General features: G+C 41.9%; 1 protein-coding gene across 1 annotated transcript in view; it reads left to right on the top strand.

Annotated features, from left to right (window-relative positions):
• Positions 1 to 12611, top strand: part of LOC131591404 (glutamate receptor ionotropic, NMDA 2B) — a 176742-nt gene that overhangs the window by 54146 nt on the left and 109985 nt on the right. Inside the window, exon 3 of the mRNA XM_058862062.1 lies at positions 2989 to 3587. Coding sequence (XP_058718045.1) covers positions 2989 to 3587 — 599 coding nt within the window. The remainder of the gene's footprint in view (positions 1 to 2988; positions 3588 to 12611) is intronic.

A 12611-nucleotide genomic window follows, 5' to 3' on the forward strand; every position in this document is an offset into this window, starting at 1 on the left:
CTATCCAACTCTATCAGCAATTCTCCTGATTTATTATGAGAGGGACATTTTCTTCTCTACTATTGTCTGTCCTTCCTTCTTCACCCCTCTCTGACTGCTGAGTTGGTTAGGGAATGAAGAGCATTTGGCTAGCCCAACTATTGGGATGATTAAGTGCCAAGAGACATCTTGGCAAACCAAAATCTGGACTGGCTTGCACCTCCTTAATGCTCTCATTTTGAATATAAGTTGCATCTTCTTGCTGCTTCTGTAATACAAATGCCAACAGTTGCTCAAGAGCAATTATTGCATGCACAGCCAAGTGGCCTGTGATGTTTGATTTAAAGTGGGGTGCTTCCATTTCTCAGTGGAGTGGAATTGTTTTGCTGGGTTGTGATAAAGCTATCTATTTGGTGTATTGATTTTTGATGTTCTGGTACACTCTTGTTAGTGAGGACCTCTGAATTTTCTCCTCAGGTCTTTTGGGGCTGAATTCCCTTCAACAGTTAGGCAGTGCACTCATGTGGAACGAACTGTCAGCAGGCAGTTTAGCTTGACCCTGTTTAAATCACTGGGAGGGCATTACCTCCTGCATCTTACTATTGTGCCTACTAACTCCTGAGAGTGTGTATGTAGCCTTGAAATAGTAGTGGATTTGCCATCAAGTGTTCCCTATTTGTCACTGAGGAAGCAACCAGACAAGACTTCCAGACAAAGTCAAATTTGTGTCAAATGTTCCTGTAATTCAATAATCAGGCCCTTCAGATCCTAGACTCTCTGCTAGAAATGGTGAAAAATTGCAGTCAGTTCAGAGGCTCTTATGCATAAGTGTAGAAAGGCTCTTGTTGAACTTAATATAAAAATAAATACTAGTCATCGGTGTAGCTGTCTTGCCTTTTCATGTTGCAGTAAGTCTGAGTCTTCACACTCTGGCATTCGGTTTGCTACAAGTGGCTTTCAAAGGCACTGTGCAATGAAGGGTGTTGGAGATGCTTGTTCAGGATTTTTTCTAATTCTGGCAGATGCTGTGACAATAGTTTATTTCCTCTGTCTTTTCTAATTTTCTGCATAAACTTTAAAGATATAAAATATCTTTTTATTAGAAGAGTAGTTTAGGAGCACAATTCTGAGAGAAGGGGGTGAATTCCAGTGATAAAAAATATGAGATGTTTTCAATGTATTAATGGCTCCAGTTGCTGCTCCTGTTTTTTTGTGTTTTTTTTTAACTTGTCTTCAATTTGTTGTTGAAATTGTGTTGTGTTTGTCTTTTCCTTTTTATTTTTGCATACATTTATTTTTCCACTAAGCAAAGAGCAGCCCTAAGAGAACTTTCACATGTGGGTGGTGAGCTGTACAGAGGAAGTGAACAGAGTTTAATCACCAAACCTCATAAGAGAGGCATGGGGATCTGGGAGCAAGGACTCTTTCATGTGGGATGTGACCCCTAGGGAGCTCAGGAAAGAGAAGCAAGTTTCTTAAGGCTAGGTATGGGATCAGGCCTTTATTTTTTACTTTTTTTTTTCTGGAGTTGCTGAGCTATAGCATATTTTGTCAATATAGAAAATGGCTATAGGTAATCAAAACCATGACTAAAGGATGAATGGGTGATTGATTAACTGCATCCCTGCTGAAAAACAGCTTTACCTGCCAGGAGGTAGGAGACTTAATTTGGTAGAGAGCTGTTCTAAAAGTGACTATCTTGGGCTAATGTCTTGAGGCACAATGAGTTTTCCCAGGTCTCAAACTCCTGAGTACGTCCTTTTGTATCTCTGGTCCAGTTTTCCGGGCTTATTAAAAGAAGGTGGGGCTGTTCTCATTCCTTAAAGTGGTATTTGGATTTGGAGAACTTTCTTATTATAATGTGAATCTCTTCACAGAGAAATATAATTTAATTCTGTGGGGTTTTTTTATTTTTTTTTTTATGTTATTGGTGTTTTTTGGGATTTTTTTAAAATAATCTAATGCTACTCTACAGAATTCTGCAGGAGTTTGCAATTGATTTTAAAAGACAGAAGATAAATCCCTAAGAGACCATATTGGCAAATACTTTTTTCCATTCCTTTCTTTCATGAATAGAGCAAAAGCAGGGATTTACATTTTTTTGGATCTGTCATAAACTGAAAGCCTGGTATCTGGTGAAATCCCGGGACGAAAAAGATTTACACTGTGCCATAGGAGAACTGAGATCTGTATAAAACTCCCTTGGAGTCTTTGAGCTTGTAAAGTGGTACAAGTTCTGATTTTTGCAAAAATGAACTTAGCATAGTAGAAGGATATGAGAGCAATGCCAAGAGAAATACTGAGCTGACATTTCTCTAAAACAGTGTCAACAAACGTCATCATAGTTTACAAATCTCTATTTTATTTTAATGTATTTTATGTTATTCTGAGACTGAGCCTTCATAGTTGTACTGAGAACTGTACAGAACCCTGCTGCTGCTTTCTTTGAGAGGAGCTAGCAGTAGAGGTTGTCAGAGCTCTTTGTATCCAATGATTTTGCCTACTCTATTTGTACTTTGGTCTGGATACTCAAACCAGACTATCCCAAACTCAGTATCAAAGTGACTGTCCCAAAAATCAGTATCAAAACTGCTGTGTATCCTGTTTATCCTACATATAAGATTATGATAATCCTGTGATTAAAGCTCTTAATTTCATGGAAATATTTTGTACCTATTCTATTTTTCTGTCCTCACTTGTGTACCACTTGTTCTCTGTCTGTTAGAATCAGTCCTAACCATTGAAACCTTTAAGTAATTTTGGCAACCTGCCTTTAAAAATAAAGTAAGGACAGCTGGTCATAAAAAGGATTTTACTTCCTTCTCACTTGCTTCACTTAAATTTTAAAAAGTTAAAAATCTTTAAGCTCTGGCCAAAATATGAAATAAGATTCTGACAGTGTGCCTACCCCTTTATGCTCAATGGATTGACCATGAATGATGTTTATTTCCTTTGACCTATTCTTGTTTTCTTTTTTTCTCTCTTCCTCTCTTTGACTTCCTATTCTAGGATGAGTCATCCATGTTCTTCCAGTTTGGCCCATCAATAGAACAGCAAGCTTCTGTCATGCTCAACATCATGGAAGAATACGACTGGTACATCTTCTCCATTGTCACTACTTACTTCCCTGGTTACCAGGACTTTGTGAACAAGATCCGCAGTACCATTGAGCACAGCTTTGTGGGTTGGGAACTGGAGGAAGTCCTTCTGTTGGACATGTCCCTGGATGATGGGGACTCAAAGATCCAGAACCAGCTCAAGAAGCTCCAAAGCCCTGTTATCCTCCTGTACTGCACAAAGGAAGAGGCCACCTACATTTTTGAGGTGGCCAACTCAGTGGGTCTGACAGGCTATGGTTACACGTGGATCGTGCCCAGCCTGGTGGCAGGGGATACAGACACAGTGCCATCTGAGTTCCCCACCGGGCTCATCTCTGTCTCATATGATGAATGGGACTACGGTCTTCCTGCCAGAGTAAGGGATGGAATAGCCATAATCACCACGGCTGCTTCTGATATGCTGTCTGAACACAGCTTCATCCCTGAGCCCAAGAGCAGCTGTTACAACACCCAGGAGAAAAGGATTTACCAGTCCAACATGCTCAACAGGTAAGGGAAAGAGCTAGGCCAGCTGTACAAAAGGGTGGTCAAAGACAACCTCTGATACCAGAATATTTCTGCCAGGGCTTGTGGTGCTTTCAGGCAGCAGATGGTGTTGGCCAGAACCTGGGCAAGGGGAGGGGAGCTGAGGGTGGAACCTATGTTGCTGTGCATTGTGAGTGCCAACATTGTCACCTGCTTAGAAAGCTTAGAAAGCCTTCATACGACACAGAGGGCAAGTCAGCATGAGGAAGAGGAATAATGAAGGCATAGTGCAACAATTTGAATGTGCCCCTCAATGCACAAATTTTTGCCTTTATAACAGCATTGAACTTCTTGGGGTGTCTTTGCATGGCTGGGTCTGCACTCTCCGGTGGGTTCATGCTGCAAGTAATGGGAATGTCTGTGTTGAAATCTAGAAGGCACCAGTTCTGTTCCAGGCACTAGAACTATGTGAACAGGTGTCCCTTATGGGTAATGGTTGTGCAACCTACCTGGAATAGTTTAATGGTAACTGTTGTCTGAACACCAAGTATCCTTCAACTGTTCATTAGCCCTGAAATACTAGATAGAAGGAAGTGCAAAGAGATGTGGAGAACTAGAACTGCAAAAAGAGTTTAGAACTATCAGCTCTGCTCAGCTCCTGCTTCATACTCAAAGCCTTTAAAGACCTTGGATGTCTTAAGAATCTGGTTTACCTCAGAGGAGGGCTTGTGCTGTTCACTCAGCTCTTTGGCACTTCATTGGCCGTTGTCTGCTGGGTGTTTTGGGTACCCTTCTCTCTTGTGTACTTTATGCAGAAAGCCTTGTACCTCAATTAGAACAGTAAGTTTTTCCAGATTGAAAAGACTATTTAAACATATGGAAAACCTGTTTGAATAAACATCTTTTTATCCAGATTCAATTTTTCCTAAGCAACAGTGCTAAGACATCAGTTTATGGGAATAGAGGAAGCTTGTGGTGGAACAGCACTCTGATAACTAAATGTTCCTTTTTGTCCCAGATGGAGTTTTAGCATGTAGCAAAGCAACCCAGATAATTAGACATGGAATCCAGATGTCCCCTGACCTGCTCAGCTGTCATTGTCCAGTGTTTTACATATAAAATCCTTGGACATGTTAGCTCCTTTCTAGTAAGAAAAGGAGAACCCAGGCAGCAGCTGTCAGGCCACACAGAGCTCAGTGTCTTTGTTCATTTGTCATGTTTAATCACTGAGCAGTGCAAATGTGATGGATTGATCTGCATGCTGTGACCCCTCACTGTTAGCTTTACTAGGCAGATAGAGGGACTAAGGGACAAGGGAGCAGATTTTTGCTTTGCCTGAACGTTGGGGACTTTAAGAAAAGGAGAGCTTTATTCTTTGGCCCAATATCTTACCCATATTGCTATTTGTTTTTTGTCTCTATGATCCATTGGCATATTACCAGGTATTATTACTTTTACTTCCTCCTCCCCATGCAGGCCTTGAAACTACCAAAGGTGCCTGAAGCTTTTATCTCTTTCGTTCCCAGCTAGGCTTAGGAGTAAGGGTTTTTTCTGCTGCTCTTTTGAGTCATCACTGAAATGATTAAGCAGGGAAAATATATTTAGTGTATACAAGTGACATCAAGGCAGGCTTTTGTTCTACCTTTCCAAATTAAGAGGGATTTTGGGGGGAGCTCTATTGTGTATTTTCAGCAGTTATCTAGAAAACAAAACGTTCCCTGCTATATGATGCAGTGTTCTGCAGAGACCTTCTGCCAATGAGTTCTGTTGACTCTCTGTTAGCCTATGCATAACATCACACCCATATAGCTATGCTGCTTCAAGGACCCAACATAATCTCTCTGCATAGCACCTTTTTGCATTGTTTAGAAGTCTCCAGCTCAGAGACTCCTGAGTGTAGATGTGACAGCACTGTTGTGCCACATAGATATGCCCTGAAGCCTGAGCACCCCACATGAAAGCAGTTCTTGTCACTTTTGAAGATCCTAGCTTTCTTTTCACCTTTGTGGCCCAAATCATGCTGCTTCTGCTCCCTTGTCTGCTTTAGGTACAGTGCTTGTCGGAATGAGTGCCAATACATGTAGATACACCCAGCTTAGTTTGGGTACTGACATCTCACTGAGAAGCACAGTCAGATTAGTCCTATTCTGGACTATTCCACGCTCTATTCTGCCACTGTGTAGTCTGCTGCAGGCACCTGAGCTAACTCAGAAATAATTATACTTTTGTAATACTTGTGAGTGGAGTGCAAATATTTGCTTTGCCTCACATAGTGCTGGCCTGGGAGGGGGTTCTGACCTTGCCTTCTTTCCCTCCTACCTGCCCATGTTTCCACCCTCTCTGTATTTCCAAGTGAGATGGTTAAAAAGTTTGACTTCAGTGGGTTGGGTACTTAGTTTTAGTCAAATTACTTTCAGTCACCTTTTGAAGTTTAAAAGCTAGTGGTGTCTGAAATAAGCCATTGTTATTACAAATCCAAGGGTTCAATAAAAATTGGAAGCCTCACACCTGAAGACTGTGGAGGAGGAGAGGTAGAGAAGCACAAGGTGTGGAAGGAGGCGATCATGAAGATGTGAGTTCATCTCACTGGACCAAAACCCAGAGATTAATAGCTGTAATCTGTGTTCATACCTTCAAGTTCCATCGAATTTGCTGGAATTTACTATGTGCTAAGCTTTAAACCTCTCATGATATGCTTTGTCTGTCTGGGATAGTACAGATTCTGCAGACCTGGCTACTTCATACTTTCCCTAACCCCTTCCACCTGTTCGGATCCCACAGTACTTGTGCACTGTGCACACCAGGTAGCAGCAATACCTGCGTGTCTGGAACATGGTTTGGCTCATTTTGGACTGGACTGCAGGTTCTGGAAAGCTAATTTTAGCCCTGCTCTGGACCCAGCAATACTATATTCAGCCATCTGCAACTTACAGTTCCCCCTCCACATGCCTACACAGAGTAGGGAAATGCATGTACGTGGGCTTGATGTCTGGGGAGACAAAGTGTATGTGTATGTGACCTCAGATAAAGCATCACCATGTAGCTACTCTTTCAAAAACTCTTGAAGCTGATCCAAAGTGGTCCAATCTACTTCAAATCCATAGCTGGGGAGGCAATGCAATAAAGGAATTCTCCCATTTTATTCTTTGGAGAGTGACACATCCAACTAAAAAAATGTGTAATTTAGTTCAGCTGGGGCACACTATACACTGACTGTGAATTAGTCATTTCCCAAGATCTTCCTTTGAACTCCGAGCATTTCTTACTTTTTTTCCTCTTCTTTCTAAAAGATAAATTCATTTTTCTGAATGCAGCTAAAATCAAATGGTCTTGCTCAACATAGAGTCAGTGGTTGATCTGGGTGTATAATGGAGAAAGGAGAAAATGAACTGAATGTTGTTCAGATTCTCCATGTCTTTCCTCCTTTTTACACTGACACTTGTTCATTTTTGCAAGAACTTGTGCAAACAAAGTTTTATTTGAAGTATGGCTGCAAGCACAAAAAGAAACAAGACAGACTGTTATCTAAATGCCATTTCTTGACAATGTAGGTGTTTGGTCTGAATCTTCTTGTATCACTAATGGTCTCATAGCAACTGTTTCTGTCTGCTTTCAAACTGGTTCGCTTTTGTGTTAGACTGGAAGTGCAGAAGTATGATCACGACCATTGAACATTTTGGATTTTGTCCAGTAAGTGAACCTGCTGATGAGATAACTCCACTAAAGAGTAGTAAAATGATACTTTAAGAGAGTTTTGTTCTACAAGGTTTGTTAGTTATCTTTTTGAATGATTTTTGAGGAATTTTTTCTCTAGTGAGGGATTTATCTCAATTTATGCTGATAATAGGCTTGGGTGGTAATTTGGAGTCTAAATATCCAAATGCTGTTTCCCAGTTCAATTACAGTCTTTAATTCTTTGTTCAGTTTGTAATAATTACCTATTCATTTATTCCTTCATTGTCCCAGAAAAAAATCTGATCTGAATATTTTAGTCTTCCAAGTTTATAGTTATCCCAATATCTGGTCTTCTGGGCACCCAGCAAAAGCACTGTGTGCTCTGCTCTTTTCTACTGGATGAGAAGATCTCAAAGGTTGGGAAGGAAATGCTCAGATGAGGAGTTCTTACCTCTTGGCCCTTCCTAGGAGAGTTGCTAGGCTTCCAGGCATCCTGCAAAGCTCATCTTTTTTCCCTTCACCATGGTTGCTGAGGAGTGAGTGGGCAGAGGTGGATGTGTTTATAGGCAGCCTTCTGCTTATTTCGTTATTTTAATTGATGGGACAGATTTCCTTGAGCTCTGGATTGGTGCTTCTCATTACATTTTAGAAATGGGAAGAAATAACTAAATGACAGGAGTATTCTTAGGAGTGGAATTCAGAGATGAGTCATGAGGAAAAGAATATAATTTCTGGCACATATTTTAGGATTGGAAGCTCAGCTGGTTTGTATGGATATTCACAGTCTTTGGGCTACATAAGCTGTGGTTTTATTGTAGCCTTCAATGAGACCTGGGTTCTTTCTCCTTGTTGTCATGGCTGCTTGTGAATGCTGGGCCATAACTACTAGTTTGTTGTTGTAGGATTTCTAATGAGTTCTCCACTGATTGGCTTTAATAGTCTCTCATTTAACACCAGGCTGCACACAGCAGATTTCATTTTAATAAAAAGTGCAGTGGAGCATTTGCTTTGGAATTAAAATACAAATGTGGAATTATACCACCTTTGCAAAGAAATACTTTTAGAGGGAAACAAAGTTAGGTTCAATTCTGTGCCTCAGATTCTTCCATTAGGGAAACATCTGGCAAGCTTTCTTAGTGCATTGTTTGGACATGACACTTCCACTCTGGAGGAAGTAACATTCATATGTAGTTTTACCTTGCCAAACAGATAAGAAATGCAAAAGAACCTTTGATGAGTGCTTGGAGACTGTTTTCCCTGGAATAACCATGGCAAGCTCTGTTCTCACATGATGTTTCCCTAATAGGAACTAGGAATTGCTGGGGCTCAGATACATGAGCAGTGAGTAGGTGACCAGAGAAAGTTCTTGCAATTGGGTTGTACAAACAAATTGCTTCCCTGGAAACTCAAGAACATATTGGCTATACATATCCCTAAAAAAGTGCAGTACCCCTTCTGGGTATTGTGATACCTGTGAACACCCTGGACCTGTTTTCCCTGGGGAAAACCCTGGACCTGTTTGCTCTTTCTCCATTCACAGGTTTGTTACCCTCATACTAAGAGACAGGAGCCCTGTCTCACTCGTTTGGCAGGGCTACATCTACCTGCTTGGCAGCTGCTGGGAAGCCCTGCTCCAGCTCTTGAATCCAATGGTGCTCCAGCTGTAGGAGGCACAGTGCTGGGACTTGCTTCTTAATGCTGGGGAGATGGTGAGGGAAGGTATAAGTGGCATGTTCCCAAGGATGCAGAAATTGCCCTTTTCAGAAATGTGGAGGGTGAGGGAGCATATGTAACTTTTGACCTTTTGGAGCCTTTAGGCCCATGTCTTGTTAGCAGCTCATTATATTCCCACTGGTTGGTGTGTCCCGCTGCCATCAGGCTGGTGCAGAGTGGCAGCACGTGGCGTGAGTGCTGCTGACAGATTAGACATCTCTGCTGCTGAAATCTGCTTGTTCCTGTCACTGCTCCAGCAGCAGCTGGAGGCTGGGGCTGGCCTGCACCTCCTGCCTCTGTCAGGGTCTCTCTGCCTCCCTACATCCCTTGTTGTACGTCGTCTCACTCTCTGTGTGCACTGCCATCGCTTTCTTCTGTTCCTGTCTTGCATCTCCTATTGCATTTCATTTACCCTGTGTGCATTGCAGTGGTGCAGTGCTGGTGAAAGGTGCTGGGTTTCTTGGCTTGGGGCTACTGGTTATTCATGTTGCCTGGTCAGGAAGTGAACAGTTGTGTGCTGCTGCACCTTGGAGGAAGTGTTGGCTTCCTTTAACTCCGTTTTTTTCTGTCACTGGAGTGGAATGCTGAGGGCAGTGTGTAACATGCTCTTGATCCAAACCTCCCCCCATACAGGTGGGCTGCTAAGGGTGCCTAATGCAGAAGAGCAGTCTGTATCTGGCTGTCCTTCTTGCTCTGCCCAGCCCTTAAGCACTGCTTGGGCAGTGGGAAGCACACCTGTCCTGCAGTGGAAGGTCAAACATCAAACTGACTTGTATGCTGGTAGGATGCTGGAGATCCTGGCTTCTCAGTGGGAGTATATGATGGCACAGCAAAAAAGTTTGTTCCTCAGCAGGCAACACAGGATGCCTTTGTCCTGCATAGCTGAGATTTAACAGAGTGGGAGAGGAGGTACTTGCTCTGTATGGAAAGTTTGGTGTTTCAGCCTCTTTGCAATTAAAATAGGATCACAGAATCACAAAATATTCTGAATTGGAAGGGACCCACGAGGATCATCAAGTCTAATTCTTAAGTGAATGGCTTGTACATGGATTGAACCTGCAACCTTGCTGATATTAGCACCTTGCTTCAACCAACTGAGCAAATAGAAGGGTTCAAGTGAAATGATGGGTTTTTGGCAAGGGTTATCTTTTGATTAAAGGACATATCTTTTCATAAACGCCTCCAAAATCCACCAGCTGGGAATGAATTTTGGTATGCACCATCAGTTTCCAGATGGGAAAATGTCCGTGTTCTGCTTCCAGCCCTCTGAGACATCTTCTGCTCTGCAGCCAAGTCCAATTAGTGCTAGTACTGTGGCAACTTCACTTGCTGGTGACAATATGTTTTAATGTGTGCCTCTCCACTCCTCATGGAAAGTGAGTCAAAATCCTCCCTCTGTGGTGGGGCTTTGAAACCACAAACCCAGTCTGGGCTACAGTTCAGCATCAGCTGTGCCATTGCTGATCCTGCTCTGATCACAAAATACATTTAGGGTGCTGTGGGCTTGGAAGCGCCTCAGGGAATTTGAAAAACTACTTTAGCAGAGCAGTGGAGGGAAGGTGAGAAGTACCCTTTTTCTTTCAAGAACTGGCTTGATGGGGCAATGGATAATTTCTGGCTTGCAGACCTGCACACTGATGGCTAGCCATATGTGGTTTCATCACTGGCGCCTATCAGAAACATGTGCATTATTTTCCCTTTCTGGTAAAAACGTAGTTTCTTTCTTTTTTTTTTTCCCCCTCTCTCCTCCCCTCAGAATTAATGTTCTTACTATCTTTCAAGTTTTTAAAAATAGGAACTGCTGTGTTGCTATGGCTCCCTGTGCAACTCTGGAGCAGCTTTTTCTTCTCTTTGATGCAATTTGGGTTCATGATTTGGTTTGACAAGACACCAGTGCTGTTTGCACCTAGTGCTCCCTCCTGGAAGGCGGGATGCGTGTGGGGGGGACACCATGACAGCCTCTGTGTTGTCAGAAATTCACTAAAAAAGGGAAAAAGATTAAGTCAGGTGACCTTTCCTGGAAAAGAGTGGAGGTATTAACCCTGGTGTGTCTGAGATGAGATTTTTTTTTATGTTACGCAGTTCTAACACTGTTCCTGTGGTTTAACTTTCAATGGGGTGTTCTCTTCCCCTTTCTGTCCTAAATGCTTGTGTGATGGAGCTGAGCCCTGTCAAACAGCTGCCTGCTCCCCTGCAGAAGCACCTGCTGCTGTTCAGTGGCTTTTGCCATCTATGCTTTGCCCAAGAGATTGCGCGTGGTTAAGTGCTTTTCCGAATTGAGGCTTAGAGCACTCCTGACTAGATGCTGCTGATGAAATTCCTCTCAAAATCATTGCTTTAAGGGTCACTCGAGTCTTGCATCCACATTTTGGGAAAATGTGGATCTGCATATCTGTGGGGCAGCTGAATACTTATCTGAAAGGGACCCTACCAAATTCTGCACATGTAACAGGTTTTGAGTACCTGTTACCTGTGCAGAATCCAGACCTCCTCCCTCTGCAGTGTACAGACCTCTCCACTGGCCTATTTTCAAGTAGCAATAATTTTTAAAGTACATTTTGTTTTACTTTGCAAATTTTATTTTCATTCACAGTCCAAAGGTGAACATTTTTTGAAAAATCTGAGCAAAAAAAAAAAAAAATCCCTGTTCATCCAATTTTGAGTTAAGAGAGTGTGAAATGAATGAATTTGTTCTGCTTTCAAATAATTAGCCAGCAGTGGGGTTTCTGTTGGTGTAGACAAATAACTCAAAGCTAGCTTCACTTCAAACTTCAGAAGTTGGTTTGCAGTGTTAGACAAGGGATTCCTACTTTGCTGAGGTCAGAAAATGTGATTTTGAATTGAATATAAACATTTGAGGGTTATGTATGTTACCTTAGTGTAACTTTTGTATTGTACCTTCACTGTGCACTATATTTCTTGAAGTATTTGGATGGAATATAATCTAGAAATGAGGTGTTTAAAATGCTTGAATGTGTGTGAAATAATAACAAAGAAAATAGAAATAGCAGAGACCTGTCAGCTTGTTCAGTACACCCTGCTCAATCATTTCTGCAGCATGTTCTCTCCTGATTTAAGTAATAAAAATGTCCCTATTCAAGCCTGCAAGCACCTTAATATAAAAAGAATATTAAAATCTAACCATAGTTGCCCTTGAAATGATCAATCAGACTGAATGGTGCCAGCCATCTTCATACAAAGAAAGCTCTTTTCCACCCCTGTGGAGAGATTTCTGATCTTGTTATATCACACCAAACAGGTGTCTTGATTGAATGAAGATGGTAAGGTGATTTGGCCTCCCCTTTGCAGGAATGTACCATGAGAAATGCTGGAAAAACAGCTTTGGTGTACTCAGTGTTGGCCTTTGTTAAGGATCTGGAGAGACAGCAGATAATCAGATGAAGACTTCACCCTCTTGATGGTATGGTCGTGGTGGAAGAGAGCTGCCACAATGGACTGAAAACTTGTGAATCTCTGTAGCCTGACAGTGGTAAAAAATGCACAAATGCTGACTCGATGCTGACTTTTTTCCTTGATTTTTGAAGCTGTATTAAAATGAGATGGAAATGAGTTTTCAGTGTCTTGCCCAGTGTATTCTTCCCTGTATTATTAGTGTCACAAATGAAATCATTTTTCAGCAAGATGGCTACCTCCAGTAGC

Source organism: Poecile atricapillus, chromosome W, assembly GCF_030490865.1.
Source record: "Poecile atricapillus isolate bPoeAtr1 chromosome W, bPoeAtr1.hap1, whole genome shotgun sequence".
NCBI lineage: Eukaryota > Metazoa > Chordata > Aves > Passeriformes > Paridae > Poecile > Poecile atricapillus.